At 42.6% G+C, this 23,205-nt stretch overlaps 1 protein-coding gene across 2 annotated transcripts in view; it reads left to right on the plus strand.

Annotated features, from left to right (window-relative positions):
• Positions 1–23,205, plus strand: part of SIK2 (salt inducible kinase 2) — a 105,402-nt gene that overhangs the window by 44,113 nt on the left and 38,084 nt on the right. For both annotated transcript variants that reach the window (XM_024207165.3, XM_024207166.3), the window contains exon 4: positions 6,495–6,656. In XM_024207165.3, coding sequence (XP_024062933.2) covers positions 6,495–6,656 — 162 coding nt within the window. The remainder of the gene's footprint in view (positions 1–6,494; positions 6,657–23,205) is intronic.

Consider the following 23,205-nt stretch of genomic DNA (forward strand, 5'->3'; position numbering starts at 1 on the left):
CCATGGCCTACCTTTAAAATCGAATGTTGTCTAACTAATCCAGTAAAATTACCCAATGTACCCAGAGGCTCCCTAGACCTATTGCTTTTTGGCATTACAATGCCTAGGACAACCCTGTTTGACCCATCAGAATTACATAAGCACTTTGACTGAAATTCATAAGTAAAACCATTAATCAGAGATGTTCCAGACAGATTATTTCAAACATACAGAAGCAGGGCTCAGTACCCCATTACATCATCTTTATTTGTTTGCATTTTAAAGAAGCAGATTTGACCTGTTAGCTGAATTCAGACAAAGATGGTTGTGTCAGGTGTAGTTCTGTAAATGATTAATCCTGTTCCACGAGACCATCTTCAGTAACAAATATGAAGGTGTTGGAAGTGGCTTCATAGTTAAAATTGCATTAAGATTTGCAATTAGTCTAGAACTAAAATCCCTTAGTTAAACACATTGAGAGAATTCAGTCTACAATTTTTTCACATTAGCCCTTCCTAGGTCATTACAATTTTATATTTTTTTTCCCCCCTAAAAGATTCATTTGGTCGAGGAAGAATTTTAAAATGCACCCTTAGCAAATTTTGTCTTGAGAATCTTCCTCCCTCCTCGTCTCTTTTGATTAGAATAAGCTAGTCCACACAGCCATCAAACTCCTCTATCTGCACAGAGAGCCTGCTGAGCTGGAGGGGCAGATGAGCCAGCTGGGGAGGCGCTGAGGAATGGTGGGATAGATAGGGATGTGTGGGGTCAGGGAGAAGATGGGAGTTTGATTTTTCATCAGCTATCCTTTGGTGCTCCTGCCTTGACTGTCCAATGCAGTGAAGAAATAAGAGCCTTGAAAGACTTAATATGTAAAATTTCAAGATTAAAAATCAATCAATCAGCATGTGTAACAGGGATTTTATTCCTGCTTTAACTACAAATATCAAGGCAACCTAAATAATACTTAGTACTGTTCATCTGCAGATCTCAAATATGCAAACCCCATTCTCTAAATGACCATTTCCCAAGTTTTCCACTAAAGCTGCTCTTGACCTTCAGCCAAAGACCATTGTGCATGAGGAAATGGATTTATGCTGGTCCTTTGGGTAGTTGCTTGAGGCAGTTTTTATTGGACTTTGGCAAATGAGCTAACCATGAAATCCATTTTCCTAGCCTGCTGGTGCCAGACTCCTTCAGTTATGTTACTTGCACCGTTGGCATAAGCGTGTGATCAAACTGAGTTATCAGTCAGCAGTCACAGGCTGTGTGGTGGGCAAGGTGTCTCTTGCTTCTGGGATCCTGATTGTCCCCTGGAATTTTGTTTTTTGTTTTGTTTTGTTTTGTGTTGTTTTTAAATTTGGCATAGGAAGGACTAGCTGGCAATGAACCTGTGAAATCTATGAGAATGGCAGTAGGTTTCTGATGAAAGCCATAAGATGATGAACTCTTGGACCTAAAGCTAGGATCTGAGGGAAAGGAATATGGCCATTTATCATGCGAGGTGAAACAAGAGGGGAAACTTTTTAAACAGGACAAGGGATCGCTTATTAAATCAGATTTAAGGAAGGAAGTATGGACTTTCCATGGAACCGGTGGGTGTACTCTCATTGATACTGAACATTTCTCCTGCCTGCCATATTGACTGGCTGGTTCACTCCCAGTTTGGCAGTTCCTTCCTCATAATTGACGGTTTCCTAAATTACCACCCTAACATAGTTCTCCTAGGTCACCTGATTGCAATTCCTCCCTAGTTTTGCTGTTGAATGCTTCCTTACTCATTAAGGGCCAAATCCATCATCCCTGACGATGTAAGGCCAGAGCAATACTACTGAAATCAGTGACGTTTCTGTGGCTTTACAAGTTGTGTAATTGAAGAACAGAATTTGGCCATGAATATGTCTTACGTGTGTGATGGTCTTTCGCCAGCTATGTTACACTTATTCCATGTCACATCATAAAGAAGCAGCTTAACTATTATTGATGGTTTGTAAATTAGATTTGTTCTTTTACAAATTCTGTATGGCTGAAATATTGCCAGAGGGAAATGTTTATTAATGTTGGGGGGGAGAGTGTCTGTGTCTTTTGAGCGCCTTATGCAACCTGCAGGATGTAAAAGCTTTTTTTTTTATTTGGTTTTTTTCCTGCTAAATTTCCCCTCCAGCCACATTACAGGGATCACGGCCAAATGGCAGCAGACTGTCTCTACCATCCTCCACATTTTACAAACTTTATATTTCATTATAGCAGCTAATAAGCCATAATTTATCATCTATTGATGAGTAGCAATGAAAATGAGGGGCAGGGATGCAGATTTATAAAACAGCCTATGATGGTATTAAAATCCCAAACTATAATTTATTTTAGGAACATGAGATTATATTGTTTGGTCTCCTCTGATTTATCCAAGCAGAAAATAGTAGAGAATAGTCAAGTTTTCTCTAAACCCATTTGAGTCATTATTTACTATCATGGATATAGACCGTTCAAAGAGGCATAACAGCTCTTACCCGTTGGGATTGAAAGCCAGGTTGCGGCATTTAGCCTTGCTCCCCTCTTTGTGGCTGGCCACCTCCCTGCGACATATTTCCACTTCTTCTCCAATCCCTTTGGAATGATTCGCATCCTGAAGGCTCTCAGATGGAGCAGTCCCTATACGACGGCTTCAGGTGGCCTTTATGTAGCCCCACTTTCAGGATCAAAGCACCTATGCCATAAGCTTCCAAAGTCCTCTGTTAAGCAGGGTCCACTCACTGCTCACTCCACTTGTGGAGGGTGCTGAGGGTAATAAATGGGGGAGTAGTCCCAATTGCCCTTCAATTCGTCTTAACCACTGATGGCACAGCAAGTGGGGATTGTATCCAGTGTCTTCAGTGCCTGCTCTGTGGGTTTTCCTTTCCTTCTGCCCTTCTGGCAGGGGTGGGGGAAGCAGTGCTATCATTGTATGTAATTAGTTAGTTTTTCTAGGTATGTCTGCACTTAAAATGCTACAGCTGCACTACAGCAATGCTTCAGTATAGACCCCATCTATGCTGATGTGAGAGTTTCTCCTGTCGGCGTAGGTAATCCATCTCCCCAAGAGACAGTTGCTAGGTTGATGGAAGAATTCTTCCAGCGACCTAGCATTTTCTACTCTGGGACTTAGGCCTGGTCTACACTAGAAATTTACTTGGGTATACGTACATCTCTCAGGGTTGTGAAAAATCCTCACTCCTGAGAGATGTTGCTAAAAGAATTCTTCCGTTGACCTAGCTACTGCCTCTCAGGGAGCTAGATTATCTACGCCAATTGGAGAAGCCCTCCTGTTAGCATAGGTCAGCGTTCTCAAACTTCATTGCACCGTGACCCCCTTCTGACAACAGAAATGACTACATGACCCCAAGAGGGGGGGACTGAAGACCGAGCCCACCGCTCCGGGCGAGGGTCCAAAGCTGAAGCCAAAGGGCTTCTGCCCTGGGCTGGCGGCATGTAACCTTAGCCCTGGGGGGGTGGGGCTTGGGCTTCAGACTTGCTGGGGCCCAGGGCCAACACCAGCTTTGGTGACCCCATTCAAATGGGATCGCGACCCACTTTGGGTTCCCGACCCACAGTTTGAGAACCCCTGGCGTAGGTAGTGTCTACACTGAAGCACTGTAGTGGCATAGCTACAACAGTGCAGCCGCACCACTGCAGCATTTTAAGTGTAGACGTACCCTTAGGTCATCTTAACAATGCCGCTCAGGTGTGTGGATTTTACACACCCCAAGAGATGTAGCTAAATTGACCTAATTTTCTAGTGTAGTGTAGTCAGTGAATCAGCCTTTCTTAACAGAAGAAAAAGAAGAGGAGGCGGCCCATGTGGCCTGGGTATCATATGCACCAGCAAAGGCAGAGGGCTGCCTCACACAATCCTGCTTCTGGGTGAGGTTCTTGAGGCCTGGTTAACTAATGGAATCTGTGCAAGGGCCATGGACAATCTGTCCTTTAGCAGGTAACTCTAAATGATGGTTTCCTACAAAAATGCTTCTCACTTGTTCAACTAAACAATTCAAAATCTGTTTGGAGAGGAGGTTTTAAACATGCACGCACACTCTGAAGGTTTGTTTGCAGCTGACGTCACATGATAGAACATTGCTGATGCCCCCAGCCAGAATGCATTTTGCCCTGGACTGCTCCTATCCCTCTGGCCAATAAGAAATGTTATTTCTCTGAAGGGAGTAAATTTTACAGTATAATGCTTTAAAACTAATGTACACAAAGGCATGTGTGCGCACATGTACACACAATATGCTCTCCACACAGCCTGAATTATTGAAAGTTGTTGAACTAAACTTTTTAGCTAATATTAATGTGTACTTCTGAATAAAAATTTGTTGGCATTTTAACAATTAAAGCTGAAGCAAATGCAGTAGTATGAGAAATCTGGATCTCCTGTTTCAAAGTTAGGATGCAGCAGGTCTGTGCATAAGAGGAAGTGTGCATGTGACATGCTGCTAAAGTCAGTCTCCTATGATAATGGGAAAGATGATAAAGTAATTTTACGTGAACCATGTAAATATTATACTAGGTATTGTGCCACCATTCAGCAGCCTTGTCTGGTGCTAATTATGTCATCAGTTATATGAAATGAAATGAAAGTGGGACTAGCTCTAACCCTGCATCCCAATATTAATCAGAGTTCCTTAGTTTACTTTATTTTAGACAGAAATTGAAAATGTCCAATGAATGGAAAACCTGCAGGTTACTCCAGAGATGTGACAACCAGGGACCAAATCTTAGTCAAGACAAAATTAAAAATCATTCTGCTCCCTCTTCCTCTTTTTAACAGAAGCTACTTTTAGACTAACAGCTGAGATCTAAAATATATCGCAGTAAGCAAATATTTCACTGTGGCAGCTAGTGGACCTTCTGTTGCACTAATTACTGTCCCCTGCATTCTCTTTGGATTTCATTCCTGTTTTCATAGAACATATGTACTAATGTGTTACTGGGATGATTGTGTGTCAGATTGATTGGGGAGAGGGAAATGCATTGAATGGTTCATGTTCCATATAAAAGGAACAAAGTAGACATTTTTAGTATAATTCTTGTACAGTCTCCTGGCTGGAGCATATATGAATGTCAAATCAGTTCTGTTTGAACAGTTAAAAGATTAGAATTATCCATGTCGTTTCATAGTAAAATTTCACTGCATCTGATGGTACACAAAAACCTTTTAAAATAGTTCTAAGAAATAAGTTCTATTAATGAGAGAAATTCTATATCTCCTCTGAGCTGTAGTGACTTGTCCAATGTTTGAGTCAGGCATATTCCTAGAATACAACCTCAGAATTTATTGGTGTTGATTATTTTTGGCTTGCTACTAACCATTTAGCTATAAATCACCTTGCATTTTTTAAACTGGTTTAATCCAGCAAATAATGAAGCATGTCCTGTTCACTGGCCCCTCCTGTTGGGATTCCACCACCAAAGATTTATTATTGTGATGCAATGAGTCTGTCATGCAAATTGCTATACATACATCTGCTGCTGCCTGTGGTTTAATCATGAGTAATACCAGTACCATTACTGCACCTTTGCTGTTAATTGCACTACCGCCTCATGAGAGAGAGAGAAAGGATTGAACTGGAGACTGGCCTCCACTTGGGACAGTGAATAGAAGCTGCTGCCTATGCTGTTCCTGTTCTGGGGATCCATAGAGACTTCTTTTTCTAGGGCTAGCTATAGTCCAGCACTGAATTTACTGTCACAAAAATTATTAATTATAAAAACACACTGATCGTAATGCCTGAGGTATGAGAAGGAGCAGCGTCCAGCTAGGTCTGTTGTTGCATAGATATTGGTTGTCTGTATTCTATGGAAACAATATAATTAGGCAGCAAGGCTGCATGTGGTGAGAATTCACTGTGAGGCCTGGCCTACACTTAAAAATTAGATTGACCTACCTATGTCACTCAGGGATATGAAAAATGTTGTGCCTGAGCCTCATAGTTGGATCGACCTTGTCCCTGAGGTAGATGTGGCTAGTTTGGTGGAAGAATTCTTCCATCGACCTAGCTCCCGCCTCCTGGAAAGATGGATTGCTACATTGATGGGGAAAAAACTTCCTGTCAGTGTAGGAAGGGTCTACGCCATGGTGCTACAGCACAGTGTAGACATATCCGTAGAGAGAGAGAATGGAGTGTAAATGTCGTCTTCAGGTGACTAAATCTTGAAACAAAGCTGAAACATTATAATAGCAAAAGCCAATGTATTGCAGCTGTCCTTCTGTTTCCATGGAAATAGTTCCTGTTTTATGACAAGGGAATATCAAACCAAAGCATGCATCACTGAAGGAAGGGACTATTGAGCTATGTTGCACAATGTTTTTTTTCCCTGGCTCTGAAGCCATTTTGCAGAGGGGCTTGGGTGAATAACTGTTGGTGTCTGAAATTGGCCAAAATCCTTCTCTTGTTTCTGCGTCATAAATGTTTGAAAGAAATTATTTTAATCACAGGGTTATCGCATTTCCCTTGAAACATGCATTATTTTCATAGATTACCTTGCCAACCATGGCCGTCTGAGTGAGCCCGAGGCCAGGCGCAAATTCTGGCAAATCCTCTCTGCGGTGGAATATTGTCATAGCCGAAAGATTGTGCACCGTGACCTCAAGGCTGAAAATCTCCTGCTCGACAACAACATGAACATCAAAATAGCAGGTACTCAGAATACAGTTGATTCTAAATAATACCTTATTTGTACCCATGGAAGCACCTGGTCTGCTCTAACAAATCAGTTGCTGTTGCTCAAATGATTCCACTAACAGTAAGAAGTGGAAAGGCAAAAGAGGGCAATATTTTACATTTGTGGGTAATTTGTGATGATGGCAATAAACACCAACTAAAAATAACTCCTAGTTTAGTTCCTTTTTGTCTTCAGAAAAATGGAACTAATGTATAGAGTTGTGGTGTGGTGTTTTTTGGGGGGTGGGGGTCGGGAGAGTGGTTGGTTTTTTTTGTAGTGTCATGACACTTCATTAACACTGCCAGATGTGGAGGTTAAAACAGAATTAATCAAATAACTTCTTTCAACATAAAAAAACTCAAAATGGAAGCCTATTGATTTTTTTTTACCATGCATGATTTCATTTTAATAAATTTAGACACAGCAGATGTTATATGCAATGGGATAATTTTGCTGCTTGTTACTTCATTACAATTCCAAGAACCCTTCCAGACTGATTTTAGCCCTGACACTCTAGCATAGGGAAGGGTTGGGTGACACCCTGACTTGGAGAACTTTTGTGATTGGCAGTAGCCGGGGGGGGGGGGCGGGGGGGGAAGGAGTCTCTGCAGTAAGAAACCGGGTTTCAGTGAAGTAAACTTGCCAGTTCTGACAAGAAAGTGCAAATAGACTTTCAGTTGGCTGACAAAGCTGTAGAGATACTCTTTTAAGATACAAATCCCTATCACATCATCTTATTGTTGGACTTCCTACCTAGGTTTCCTGCAGTGGCTTAAAAGCCATTGCCCTGATGCAGGATGCATCTTGAGCTCTGATATTTGCCATACGGACAAGGCTGTAGGAATGTGTTAAAGGTGACACTCAACAGATTTTTGTTTTAAAATTGGCAAAAAAAAAAAAGCAATGAAAAGGAAGGTGTATTTAATTTCAATGTGTGGTGCCTGCAGCGCTTGCTTGCCTGTTCCATATCGCTGGTAGAACATTAGACCATTTCTAGTTGCTGGTTTTAAACATACTGGAGGACATTTTTGGTTGAAGAAAGAATGGAAGGATCCTTATTGTTATATTTTGGGTTAAACCTCCATGAAACTTGGGTGTGTAACAGCCACTCTTCGTTTAAAATAGTAGGAACAGTTAAGCTCCTTCATGAAATACTAGCTGTCTCTACCCAAAACAAAGACACATCCAAGGCCACTCGTGAATTTGAATTATGTGGGTGGAGGGCTTCACTGGGTATTGTTTGAATAGGAAGTGTTTGGGGATGGGAGACAAGAAGCAGAGAGGTACATAGAAACGGGGAAGGAAACTCCAGAGGTAACCTGGATAAGTTTGGTGTGTGGTCCTGAGAGAAGCCTAGAGGAAGGGCTTTTGGGTCTGATGCTAGCTAAGAGAGATTTGGGACTGTGAGGAAGGAAGCAGTCTCCTGTTTGGTTCCTGCTGTGTTCAGGGGAAAAAAGGATTTTGTACATTTTTGTAAATAAACAAGATTACAACAAAGGTATCTGACTCCATCAATTTCTTCTCCTAACTGGAATCTGCAAGACCCCAAATCTTTGGCTAGGTGCTCAGGTCAAAAGGGGTAACACTATAAAACAAGGGAGCAAATGGACAATTAATAGCTGGTTCTTGATGTCAAGTCCTGTGTACTTCATGGCCACACTTATGCATCCTTGTAGCCATGGGTGCTGGAACTATTTTTATAGTGGGGGTGCTGAGATCCATTGTAGCAAACTGTAAACCCTGTATATAATGGAAACCACTTCAAGCCAGGGGGTGCGGCAGTGCACTCCGCAGTCCTAATTCCTGCAGCACTCTATTGTGTCACACTAGAAAGTCTGCAGCAGCTTCAGATAAACTAAAAATGGAAGGCTTTTATTTCATGTAATCTGAAAATGAATAGCACAGTTATTGCAATAGTCCCCATGTAATTTCATTTGATATTAAACTTCATTTTATTTGATAAATTTCCGTTTTTTGTATGTTTCAGGATTTTGTATTGAAAATGCATATCTGTTGTTGAAGTTGTCAGGAAACAGGAAGATTTTACAGTAACTTTGCATGGAAGTTGGGAGTTTTGGAGTAAGGGACAAATGGGGCTTTTGGCATGGAAGGCCATTTGAGATAGTGGACCAAGTGCATAAGCTGGATGTTATAATAAACGGTTCAAAGTGAAATAGTAAATAATGTCCAGAATGAATTTGTATCATTCAGTTTCAGAATTAGCACCCCATTAAAATTAATTGAGCAATTAACATTGTTCTCTCAGAGCTATTGGTGACAAAGATACCTGAATTGATACTGAGGGTTTTAGGCAGTTCTCTCAACTTCATTCTACCACTTGGGCAGCTTCATCGGTACTAGCACTGATAGGACACTCGGAGTGTTCTTTGGGTTTTTTTGACCATTGTGTCATCTAGACTTGCATTGACCATTGGTAAGGCTAAGTTTTTGTCACGGATATTTTTAGTAAAAGTCATGGACAGGTCACGGGAAAGAAACAAAAATTCACGGCAGCCTGTGACCTTTTCCTGACTTTCACTAGAAATATCCCTGACAAAAGGGGTAGGTGGGTTCAGCACCCACTGCTGCTGGGGCTCCCGCGGCTCCCACTGATGAGGTGCGTGGGAGCTCCGGGGTCCCCCTGCTGCAGGGTCCACTCGCCCCGGGCAGCTGGTAGCTGCAGGGTCCTGCAGCTGCGGCTGTGCAGCTGTGGGGAGTCCCCGCTGCTGCTGTGTCCTGCCGGCTGCCCGCTGTAGCTGGGCATGCAGGGTCCCTCCACCAGGTTGGGAGCTGTGAGTGTGGCACTGGCTGGGAGCTCCAGCCCCAGGGCAGAAAATGTCACGGAGGTCAATGGAAGTCACAGATTCCGTTACCTCTGTGACATAATCGTAGCCTTAACCATTGGTTTGCAGTCTGTTCATGTTTTCTAAGGTTTTCTTTGCACAATAAGACTTAACGACTTATGACTGTTGCGATTATTACTATTTTTTAGAATGAAAGCTGAAATTCTAGAGCAGTACTTGGGCAAATTTTGCAGCTCAGAATTGCAGTGTATTTGGACCTATCTACTATCAGTAGCTGTACTGAATTAATGAACATTCTTGGCCTATTATTTGTATGGTCTTTCATTTCCTCTTCTTCTGTTCATCTCTTCTTCCCCACCCTCTCCCTCCATTTTACTTTCTTTATGCCATTTTTTTGTGCTATTGTTTGCCATGTTCAACCAGGATTGTTTTTCAGATTTCCTCCTCAGGGGTCTGAGCTGCCTTGAAGGTTGTGTGCTGTATTCAGAGAAGGTCTCCTTTTCATAATTTCCTTAGAGGTGCAGGGAAGCAAGTTCCTTGCCTCCCTGAACATTCCAGCACAAGCACAACAAAGGTTCACAAAAACACTATTTCAAAGGCATCCCAGGAGCCCTGTTAGCCAAGGAAAGGTTAGAGACATGAGCTGTTCTAGCATAGGGAATTTCACAGCGTGCATTCTCCAGGATTCAAAAATAAATAAAAGCAAGGTGAAATTATAAAGTTATTAGCCAATTCCATTTACTGCTTTATGTCAGGCGCGCTCTGTCTCTTCAGATCTTCTGTAGTGCTATCACTGTATTGTCAAAATGCTCATTACTGTGCTGGCCTGTGGATAAGTATCCACGTTAGCTAGTAGTCCCACACTTCACACTTTTCATATCCTGTGATTCTTGTGTACAGCTTTGTCATACCCAGAGTGGTCCCTTTGTCCAGCAGTGGCTCTAGTGATGGCTAATCAGAAGACAGTCATAGCTGTCAGAAACGTTATGGTGATTGGTGCCAAGTCACCTCTTTCATTAATTCCACAAAGTGATGAGCAGTGAATTTCACCCAGTGTTTCACCCCAGACTGCATGGTGATGTGTTGTCACAGAGGTCCTTGTCCTTTCTCCCCTTCCCCAGTGGGTCGTTTGTGCTCAGATGGAGGCAAGTTGCTGTATTCTTCACTGCCTCCAATCATCAAATTGAGAGAGAGCAAAAGACAGCTAGGGGCACAACTCCCATAGTTTAGTCCTCTCTGTCATGAAAATACCGTACATTTTTTTTAAATAGCAAATTAAAGCAATTGATTATTTTGAGAGACAGTTCTGCAAAGTCAGAGGAAAACCAAACCCAGCTGATATCTAACTCCAAGAGTGTTCTATTGTTGTTGTAATGGCATTGGGCTTTTTGTACTAATTCTTTGGGCTCTCCCTCTGCTAGGCAGTCCAGCTATCTGGGAAATCCAACCACACATCCAGTTCTGCCATGGAAGAACAAAGAGTCAACTGCCCAGCTGCATTCTTCGCAGTAACTTGCTGGTTCATCTCACTAGTTAATTTGCTGGCAAATCTGCTTCTGGCTCTTGGGGCTCTTATTCTGAAGCTTTTTCTTTTTAGTGGCCGAACACTTCTTAGTCAAATATAGAAGTAGGAATAAAATTGCCCTGTGTGGTTCAGCTCAATGGTGAAGACACTGAGACCCCAAAAAACCTGTTCCCAAGAATGTATGCTGAAGTATTTGTGAGATTGTCACCCTTGCTGCTTAGGCTCCTCCCCCCAAAAAGGCAGTACTGCAAGTTACAGGTTTTTTATTTAAAATTGCTCCAAAAAACAATGGAGAGAGGTCCAAGGAACTTTTCTCAACAGGGGTCTTCATGTAAGATAAGTAAATGTTAATCCTAGGGAGCAATGACTCCTGAACGGATTGTTCTAGGGGATTATCTTCCAGAATTTTTTATATATAAATAAATCCAAACTCAAACTGTGTCCTAAATAACAAACATACATATATTAACAAGGCCCTCCATTTTTTTTATTTTGTTTAAAATTACCAAGGAATTTATGTTCATTACAAAAAATTTAAAATGGGTGGAAATTGGTGCAAAAAGTTATCAGTTTTCTGAGTAAGCATCTGGGTTAATATTGGGGGATGGGAGAACAGAAAAAAGCAACAAATAGAGAAAAGTAAGAGTATTGAAAGTACAAAGTTTAATGCTGTGGTTGATTTCATGAACTGTACATTAACAGTACATACACATATGCACACGTGTGTGTATCTTCCTTACATTGTGTATGTTGCCTTACTTCAACATACAGCCTTGTATTTACACTTACACTAATTTATTATTAACATAATTGCACCTACCTGATGCTTTGAATTTCCTTAACATAATCAGTATTTTCATGTACTTTAGTGATCCAAAAAATTGGGTGAAAATTGGTAAAAACCAAATAATTGCTTTTATAGAACCTGGGAATTTTCTGGTAAAAATTGAAAACAAAGGGCTTTCTATACTGACCAGATAAAATGTCTGCTTGGGGAGGGATGGGGTTAGGGCTGTTACACTAATGCATTCTCCTTCAGATTTTACCCTGCATTATTTTTTAGTGCTAACCAGACAATCCCATTTGTTTTTATCAGAAATGGTTTGCCTCAGAAAAAAGTCAAACTATTTTTATTCTTCTTTGAGCTTACTTGGTTTTGGAGGGTCTGTGAGGGCCAGAGTGCAGATTGACTGCTTCTGCACTATGGCTCCACCAAATAAAATCTGTGCGCTCTGTAAAGGTCTGTGGAAAATAAGCATAGCTTTGAACTAGGATGAAACAATGAGAAGCTCTCTGTATACTTCCAGCCCATGAGAGCTTGGATTAGGATCTTTTATAGACTGAGAGACTGCAGAGATCACATGAACTTGATCGCAATTGTGGTTGAACCAAATCAGGTAGGAGTGACTATTATTTTGAAGTAGAGTGCGCTGCTGGCTTGTCTTGCTGGTGGACAGTAAAATATGCATTGACGTCAGAATGGCTGATCAGTATTCAGTTCATGAAGTGGGTCAGGTTTGTTTCTACTGCACTCATACCTTTTCTTTATCAGCACCTCTCTCAAAATTATCTCCTTCACTCGTATTACCATCATAACTAAAGATCCGTGTGCCTCCATGAAGCCAGGCAGGTTGAATTCTGTTGGTAATTTTTAAAAAGTGGATTAATTTAACCCTGAAGCTATTTGCAGGAGGATTTTTAAATCTGTGAATTACAGCCCACCTCAGAGTGTTGGATGCACAGCAAATATTGCAGAGGTTCTCTTATTTCTGGGAAATAGCTTCCATTTTTCAGCTTGAAAACTGGTTTAAAACCGTACTCCATTGTTTCCTTTTTTTAACAGATGCTCGTTTAAATTATGTAAAGACAAAAATTACACCTCTTTGATTCAAGTTTTTTTTTTAGTTTAAGTAGTTTATTATTTTAAAGGGGTAACAAGGAAAAGAAACAAAATGCCAAGATCATTCAGACCAAGATTTGCAGACTGCAGGAACATACAGTTTATACAACTGAAAACAAAACTGTGAATGATCGTATATCTGAAGCTCAGATGCGGGCAAAGGTTAAGAAGATAAAGATCACTCCATTGTATAATCTCAGCCCTTATAGCGGGTCCAATTGCAGCCCTCCTAAGATTCTCAGGATGGCATATGCTCGATGGAGGGCTCTCTTGAAGAACACTAATATTCTTTAAATCTGAATGCTAGATCTGGAACAAGAAATATTAACAAAATTCATGTTATATTAAAGGGATCATCTCTGATCCAGGATGAAGTCTGATTATAATGGAACAGCAATTACAAAACACAAAAACATAGAAATGAAGAAAAAACCTATTGTTTGTTTTTGTATTTACTTGAGTACCAGTCACTCTAATGCTCTTATCAAAGCAAACCAATCAAACTAAAAATAAATAAATCAAACAGCCCAATGGTATACCTTAAATGTGAGGCCATATACAATGCTCTGTCTAAGTCTGGGTGGGTTTTTTTTAATTCAAATACATTTTTAACAATGGTATTAATATGTGGGTTTTACATTTTTTAAAAATTAGAAGACAATTATAGAAACCTAGAGAAAATAAGAAAGGGGTAGTTTTTTATTACAAAGATATGGCCCAACAGCTGACATTGAACTCCAGACACTTATCCAAACAGGTAATTATCTTGTCCAACAGTGGAATGTGTTGGATTTGTAAAGATCTGAGCCATTTGCTGGAATATGTATCCCTAAGTATCTGAGATTTGCGTTACATGAAGAAATCCAATCTGAGTTAGTAGGTGTTCGACTTGGGCTGTACCCTATTGCCACTGCATGCCATTTTCCAACATTTACTTTAAAATCAGAGAGAGATGTATGTTCCTCAGGAACTGAAGGGGAAGGAATTGAGGTTGTAGGATTGGAGATAAAAAGCAGTATGTAATCTACATATATGGCAACTCTGTACTCAGTGTTGTTCAGAGAGAAACCTTGAAAAACAGCTAGTGTTTGGGGTCAGCAAGATAGTAGACAACCCTGTCTAGTCCAGTTCTTCAGAAAATAAGATCGAGATTTTCCATAGTTAACCAAAAGGGACATTCTTGGGGAATCTATACAGTGGCTCTATGCAGGACATAAACGTCTCCCCAAATCCCAGTTTCTCTGTTGTGGAAAAGAGGTACTGCTACCCACACCACTCGGCCACAGTCTGTCTTAGGGCTGGTCTACACCCAGCCGCTAGTTCGGCGGCTGGGGATCGAAGTTCTGGGTTCGACTTATCGCGTCTGGTCTGGACACGATAAGTCGAACCAGGAAGTGCTCGCCGTCGACTGCGGTACTCCAGCTCGGCGAGAGGAGTACTGCGGAGTCGACGGGGAGCCTGCCTGCCGCGTGTGGACCGCGTCTGAACTGCGGTAAGTTCGAACTAAGGTATGTCGACTTCAGCTACGTTATTCACGTAGCTGAAGTTGCGTACCTTAGTTCGACTTGGGGGGTTAGTGTAGACCAGGCCTTAGCATCCGGGGTAGTATAAATTCTGGATGTGTCGTGCCACTGACCAAATGGGGAGCAGGAGGCCAAAGTCTTGCAAGGGCCATGCTGTCTAGTTATAAAACCTACTTGCCCTTGGTGTAGATTTAGTGAATCTTAAATAAAAACAATGAGTATTTGGTTATATAACGTCAATACTTTACAGAGTTCTGAGAGAGGAGAATCTCAAGAATCCTTCATGCCCTAGAAAAAGACACATTTTTTTACACCTGACCAACCCAGTGTAAAGGTCCTCTCTCTTCTTTTGTTGTTCAGAAAACCCAAGTTACAGTTGAGTAACCTTTATTTTAATGGTCTTGAGCTCTGACCTTATCTGGATCCCTTCCTGGATTCATTAAGATGCTTACTAAAATATTATCACTGCATACAAGAGAATATTTTATATGGACTCTGTATTGTTATAAACAACTAGTTTAATTTTTTCAAGACAAGGCTGTCTGGAGGTATTCTGGCACCTTTTATAAAACTTAGAGCTTAAAATTATATGAATACAGCAACATATTCTAGTAAGTACCCAGAGTGGAAACAGGTAGTATATCAGAACATAGTCTAAATTAGTTAAGAATTTTTTAAAAACTTCAAACTTAGGCTCTGCCTACATTACCCCTGCTACAGCAGCACAGCACAGCTGCTGTAGTGCAGACACTTCCTACATCAGCAGAAGGAGATTTTTCATCAGTGTAGTTATCCTCACTCCAAAAACTAGAACCATGCTGGAGAGGACCCTGAAGGATGCCATCTGCTGCCAGTATGTGGAAAACCTGAAGCACAAGCCGGACCAGGGCAAAGTGTTCGAGGTGACATGCAAAGTGAGACACCAGCAACTACTTCCTCCCCGGGGGCAGCTTCAGCCAATTTGCCAACTGGAGATTCATCCATGGGGCCCGGCTCAACTGTGTTCCTCTGAACCGAGTCGTCCGCCACGGGAATTCGGACAAGCGATGTAGGAAGGGTGGCTATACCCACGAGACACTACCCCACGTCCTGTGTAGCTGCAAGCCCCATTCCAGAGCCTGGCAGCTGCAACACAACGCCGTCCAAGATCGCCTGATCAAAGCCATCCCACCACCCATAGGGAAGGTTGCCGTGAATTCCACCATTCCCAGAGTGGACAGCCAACTGCGACCGACTGGAAGAAGATCATCATGGTGGACGCCACAGTGTCCTTCAAGAACAGGACCCTAGCCTTCCACGATGCCCGAGCTTGAAAGGTGGAGAAATATGCCCCTCTGGCCAATACCTTGAGAGCTAGGGGTTACCAGGTTCAGAGACACGCTGATCGTGTGAGCCTTTTGCGTATGGGACCCCAGTAACGAGTGAGTGTTGCGGGAATGCGGAATCAGTCAACGCTACGCTCGTCTGATGCGGCAACTCATGGTGTCGGATGTCGTCAGATGGTCGAGGGACATCTACATAGAACACATCACTGGACATCGACAATACCAGGAGGGATGAGCTGGAGTGCCGACGATAAGCGCAGCAAGGAAAGTAACTGAAAGACTTCCCTGATGGATTGTATTTCCTAACTGGACAACCTACCCTAATTCTCAATTACTGAGGGACAGTCTCCATTCATTGATATATTTTGCTTTCCACAACCAAATCTCTGTACAACTTCTCTTGAGTGATATACCTGAATACTTGGATGCTCATATCCAAACTGTATTCTTAAATGTATTCACCTAAACTTGAATTATTGCTGATTATGTACTCTATGTATCATATGACTTTTAAAAACAAAAATTGTATTTGTGGATAATCTAAGCACAGTACCCAGATGTACAGACACTCTTTTCTCATCCTATGTATTACATAATTTTTGTTTAACATTAACTTTAATAAAATTGTTAATCCAGCTCTCCGAGAGGCAGTAGATAGAGACAGTTAGGTCGTCAACGTACACTGGGGCTTAGGCTGACCTAACTATGACACACTGGGCGTGAATGTTTTCATAGCCCTGAGCGACATAGCTAGGTTGATCTAATTTTTAAGTGCCGACCAGGCCTAATTTTTGCTTTCTTTGGGAATTGTAATAGCACCTTGTACATTTTTCTGCAAGTCAAGTCACTGTAATTTTACCCCTTTGAAAGTACTTGTGGTCTGAGATGGAAAATTCCTAATAATGGCACCTGAACAACACTGCAATTCTTGGCAAAAGACTGATATCTATCTGCAGCGCTAAGAGACTCTTGGAGATCTTAACTGATCTGACAAATTCAAGATAACTGAGGGGAGAGTTCAGACTTAATGACACCTACACAGATGGCAAAATGCTTCTGAGGAAAGAAATTGCCTCACGTCTCCTGAAGTATTGTCAAGGTTGCTAAGCCAATAATGTGTGAAGAAAAACTGTGTCAAAGTGAATTAAAAATTTCACAACACAAATCTGGCTGTGATAGGAATAAGGCAGGCGAGAAACAGTGACTGGGTGGTGGGTTTTTTTTTTCTTCTATACATTTTATTAAGTATTTATCACAACGTATTTTGCAATTATTGGGTCTCGGGGAGGGAGAAAGGGAAATGTGGCATGAACTTTACATTCTGTGCTTTGCACTCAGATACAGAGCTGGATTGATATTGATCCCTTGTCTCTCCAGCTGACAATGATGTACCACAGGGCCATTGAAAAGAGACTCTGCTTGGGTGCCTGTCTGGCTAGCTTGTCTGGCTTTTTGCATGTTTTCAAAATGTGATGATGTCATGGATCCACAAGATATGCTGTGCCTCTGACTTTTGTATGGGCTTTCTGGAACTGTATGTGATAGGCCCTGGGCCTCCACTCTTCCCAAGGGGAGGAGTCCCATGACTCCAAGATTGGATTTTTGGCTTCAGCATCTCTGTTTCTCAGTGTGACTCCTTGAACTGGTCCAAATGAGCTTGGACCCACTGGAGACTTCCCCTCTTAGGAGCAATGCAACCAGCAGATATTTGCAGTGATACAGAACAGCCTTTTCAAAACAAGACATTATTTGTGAACTGGAATACAGTATTTAGGGACAGTGGTGAGGCAAAGCCTAAATGCATGTCCTGCCCTAACTTGCCAGCTCCTCCTTGCTTAGTTAAGTGGGCCCCTCTGGGTACATCTACACAGCAAAAAACAAACAAAAACAAATAAAACATTGGCAGTGAGTCTCATAGCCTGGGTCAACTATGGGGCTAAAAATAGCAGACATGCGTGCTCGGGCTGGAGACGAAACTTCGAACCCGGCAAAGAGGGAGAGACTCGGGAGCACAGGCTCTGAGTCTCTCTCCTGTTCAGGCTCCAGCCCAAGCCCAAACATCTACCCTGCTATTTTTAGTCTAGCAGGACAAGCCCCACTAGCTCAAATCAGTTGACCCAGGCTCTGAGACTCATTGCCACCAGTTGTGGGGGGTTTTTTGTTTTTTTTTTTGCGCTGTGTAGATGTGAACCCTCTTTGCCCTGCCCTGGAAGACAGGCGGGCAGTGCTTTCCTGTAGCAAACCTCCCTGTCCCTGCCCAGTGGTCCCAGATTGAATTACTCCATTTGCTGGAAGAGCAGGATTCTTACTGCCCTCTCCTGGCATTTTAGTTCTTCATCTGGAGTGAGTCCCAGTCGCACTGCATTCTCATGTATGCCTTCCTTTGGGAAGGAGTTGCGGTCAGACAAGTAATTGTCCATCCACATCCAGCAGGTCCCTTTGGCTGGCAGTTAACAGTTATGCAGTTTTAAAACGTTAATGGTTCAGTCATGGGTCTCCATTGTGTCTCCCAAGGTAGCTCTCTTCATATGTTGAGAGTTCTTGATAGTCCAATCATACCAACCTAGACATGTCTACAGGACCCGCACTCAGTCAATTCGTTGCATATTCCCCCTTCTTTGGAAAGAAATTAACCCCTTACTACCAAAGGGGCAGCAATAAAATAGTGAGTGGGGAAACTAAGTCACACAGACACTTCATAAAAATAATACAAAAATTTCCCATGTTTTCTGCACATTTTTCAATTTGACAATTCTGTGCAAAAGACCGGCACAGAGACGATGCTTGATATGTAATGACCAACAGATGGATGCATGGATTTTAAAGCCAGAAGGGGGCCATTGTGATTATGTAATCTCACTTCCTTCATGATAGACCAAAGGTGGGCAAACTATGGCCCGCGGGCTACCTCCAGCCTGCGGGACCCTCCTGCCCAGTCCCTGAGTTCCTGGTCCCGGCAGGCTAGCCCCCGGCCCCTCCCCTGCTGTTCCCTCTCCCTCGCAGCCTCAGTTCACTGCGCCACCAGCGTAATGCTCTGGGCGGCGGGGCAGCAAGCTCTCACTGGGCAGCGCAGCTGCAGAGCTGCGGCCTGACCCAGAGCTCTGTGCTGTGACGTGGCTGGCTCAAGTCGGGCGGCGTGGCTGCCTGTCCTGGTGCTCTGGGCGGCGCGGCTGTAGCACCACCAGCCACTGGTGCTCCAGGCAGCGTGCTCGGGGGGGTTGGATAGAGGGAAGGGGAGTTCGGGGTGGTGGTGAGAGGGCAGGGAACAGGGGGATTGAATGGGGGCAGGGGTCCCGGGGTGGCAGTCAGGAATGAGAGGAGGGGCTGGATGGGGCGGTGGGGGGCAGTTGGGTTGGGGGCATCCGGGGGCAGTCATGGGACAGGGAGGGGTGGATGGGGCAGGGGTCCTGGGGGGGGCCTGTCAGGGAACAGGGGCGGTTGGATGGGGCAGGAGTCCTGGGGGGGCAGTCAGGGGGCAAGAAGCGGGGGGGGTCTGATAGGGGGAAGGAGCCGGGCCACGCCTAGCTGTTTGGCGAGGCACAGCCTCCCCTAACCGGCCCTCCATAAAATTTTGGAAACCCGATGTGGCCCTCAGACCAAAAAGTTTGCCCGCCCCTGTGAAAGATGCTATAGGATGTTACCCACTAATTCCTGCATAAACCTAATAATTTGTGGTTCAGCTACATCTTATCTTCTAGAAACAGATCTAATCTTAATTCAAAGATTCCAAGCAATGGCTAATCCACCGTATGCTACATTTCAGTTTTATGAGATGGTCTATTTGATTTATAATAAAGATGGCTCATGCTGTATACCTAATCCAATAGTTAAATACCAATTGAAGGGAACCCACATAGTGTTCATATACACAGGTTTTGAAGGAAGAGCAAATTGTTTTTTTCTACAAAAATGAAAGTGTTCTAGTATCTGAATTCTGCTAGCACCATCAATGTGCTAGGGCTGTTGAAACTCATGTGAAGACATAATCCCTCTTGTGAGGAGCTAACTATCTGAGAAGACAAGTAGTATATGAAATATAGAGGAGCAGTATAAAACACAGAATGTATACATTTCGCGCCCTGCCCCCCACACACACAATAAAAATCCATAATCCTCAACTACCCCTTTGACTTAACTAATGTTAACTGGCTATATTCTTGTAAGCGTTTTGACAGCAGTGGGGCTGGAGGAGAAAGATGAAGAAGGCGGTAGTGACCACCTAGATCAGTTGAGGGAGAGTATTCAATTCATAAAGGCGTTGTGGAAGATTGCACAAAGGCAGCCCATCCATTGACACCTCTTACTCTTGTTTCCCAACAAGAGAACCCTGGGATATGACTAGTGTCTGTTTTCTTATTGGTGGGGATATTGGGTACGGTTAATTTGAGATGGGTTGAGGGTCACTTAATGCAATATCAAAGCAAACAGAATTCCAATGTTGTGATGGTTGTTGGTGGTGTTTGGTTATTAATAAAAATGCCACCAAATGATTACCTTTAGTCTTGCCCTTCTCTCATGACTGCAAGTTCTGTGGTGTGTCTTGAACAGGATGGATGGCTTATATAAAGAAGAAAATCAATTTGTGAGCGGTGCATGAGACGATAAAGAAATAGGTGGGGACCATATGGTTCCAGCCAAGCAAAAAAGGCACAAGGCTAATGTTTATAAAAGGAAACTGGACTTGGCAGTTCCCCTTGAGTCCTGATGCGTTGGAGTCATCTGAGTGTGGTGTTCCCTGAGCATATCCTGCGAATTGGAGTGATAGAAAGGTGGCCCACAATCCATTTAATGAAATAGTATGTAAGTGTAAGAGAGGGTGGAGCAAAGCATAATTTCAGGAATACCGCTGGGTTTCTGCGCTTGGGAATGTCCAGACAAAGGTTCTAAGGAGAGAGACACTGATTTCTGTTTTAGCCTTAGGAGATGATCAGCCATTTAATCATGATTACTAACTCAGTGTGGGATCTTGGGCAAATCAGTTAATCTCTGCCTCAGATTCCTCATCTGTAAAATAGGGATATTTATCATCAAAACACCCCCTATAAGGTAAGACAAGCTGAATAATAAATGCTTTGAGATTCTTGGATGGAAGGAGTTATACTATAAAGGTGCAAAGTATTATTAAACTTCATGTAACAAGGAGTGAGGTCAGTTCAGAAGTAGTCTAAGTGTAAGTTAGTGTAGAAATTTACTTCCTTTGTCTGTGTCCAGTACCAAACCCAAGATAACAGTGGGTGAGTGGAAGGAGGAGAGGGATAAGGTGAGGAGGAAATGGCATGGGTTGCGTTTGTAATGTGAATGAACTACACACTTCAGTTGCTCACGTGGACCAGATAGGCCACAAAACAGGCCATATTAAAAGGCCAGTTTATGGGAGGAGTTCCCCTTGAATAGTCATACTGGGTGAATATTGACTTAATGTTTGCATCACCTTAAACCATGTTTCCTGCTGCAGTGATTTCAATATTGTGTTCTAAAGAGAGCTGACTGGCCATGTGGCATTGGCTTTCTTTGTTCCCAGATGCTATATTTAATTAATAAACAGTAAAAGATACATTGACTATTTTGTGGATGGTACTTTACAAATAAGCAGTTGTTGTAGCTACTAATGGTGCTATGCTATCATGAATGGGAGTGGGGGTATCCAGGAGACAGTCTTTCTATTAAGATGTAATCTACACTAAAAGCTTGCCACTACCCTGATATTACAGGAATCTTGTTGAAGTTCTGTGTGACCCACTGACTCAGATTTTATTGTTTCAGTGGTTGGTTCTGCTAAATTTCATCACAGTTGATTGACGCATTACAGTACATAAAGTTAGAGAAAATTAAATGAGCTCTAAGGGATGTCCACACTGCTATTTTTAGCACTCTAGTTCAAGCCCTGCTCCTGCTGGTCTGTGTATCCAGGGTGGGAGGCTCACGCCCAGCTGAAGAGTAGATAAACCCTAGGAGAATCTTGTAGCCTTATGTTAGAGAAATACACATACCTTTACTCTACACTGAAAATAAATTTTGCAAATCCAACTCCACATACGTGCCACTCCAGAGCAAGGTTAGTTTTATCTAAAATTGTCAATTCCTCTGACTGTGGGATTGGCTTGTGTTTTCATATAGTTAACAGTAACACAGTGTTGCTGTGCTTGTGACTTGCAGGGTCTTTATATGGTTTTGTAGCACACGTCATATGAGGCGAGAGCCGAGTCCTTTCCCAAACATAATACAACATATGCAAATAGAGCAAAATGAAGTGGTATCAGTGATGCCTGTACAATGTCTACTAACCACAGTGTTTATCAGTGAAGCTATCTGCTGATCACCACCACATGGTATTCACATGCCTCTGAGGTATTCAGCGGCTGATAGGACTAAATCAACAGCCTGATTACTATAAATCAACGCTGTTGACTTTCACAGAATTTCCCAACACACCAGTGTACAGTTACACATTGAAAGCTCAGCTACTTAGGAGGGTAAAGCTTTATCACCTGAAAAAATACAAGCTGAAATCTTATATTGTATGGCTTGTTATATAAAAGTTAGCAGGATCACTACTTCAAGGAGCAGCTAAACAATGGCTAACACCAAGTTAGACTAAAGCTGAGCATATATGAAGTTCTGCACAGTATATTGGATTGTGGGCCTTAGATTGCCTGTGACCTGCTATTGTTACATGTCTCAGAGTGTGTCTCCCTTAAAATGCTACAGCGGCACATCTGTGCTGCTGTAGCGCTTAAGTGTAGATACTACCTATACCAATGGGGTGGGGGGTTCTCCTGTTGGTGTACATAATCCACCTCCCCAAGAGACAGTAGCTAGGCTGATGGAAAAAATGTTCCATCACCTTAGTGCTGTCTACATGAGGACTTAAGTCAGCTTAACAATGCTGCTCAGGGGGGTGGTTTTTTCACACCCGACTGACTGACACACATAAATTGACCTAATTTTCTAATGTAGACCTGTGTGAATCTGTATATTCACCCTTTTTACAGGACTATGATAAATTTTGTACAAAATATGCCTTGTGGGGTATCATTTGAAAACTCATACTTTGCTGATCATTATTGTCCTGGTAAAATGTGTGTGGCAACATTGTATGTAAAGTTATAAGTTTCTACTATTAAGATATCAGAGGGGTAGCCGTGTTAGTCTGAATCTGTAAAAAGCAACAGAGGGTCCTGTGGCACCTTTAAGACTAACAGAAACCCAGCAATATCATCAATTTATCCAGCTACACACTCAACCCAGCAGAAGAGTCTGTCCTATCTCGGGGACTCTCTTTTTGCCCCAGCACTCCCACGAACATGATACAGTTCTGTGGTGATCTGGAAGCCTACTTTCGCCGCCTCCGACTCAAAGAATACTTTCAAGATAACACTGAACAGCGCACTGATACACAGATACCCTCCCACCAACAACACAGGAAGAAGAACTCCACATGGACTCC

This window comes from Terrapene carolina, unplaced genomic scaffold (assembly GCF_002925995.2).
Source record: "Terrapene carolina triunguis isolate 2854851 unplaced genomic scaffold, T_m_triunguis-2.0 Scaffold374, whole genome shotgun sequence".
NCBI classification, from domain to species: Eukaryota; Metazoa; Chordata; order Testudines; family Emydidae; genus Terrapene; species Terrapene triunguis.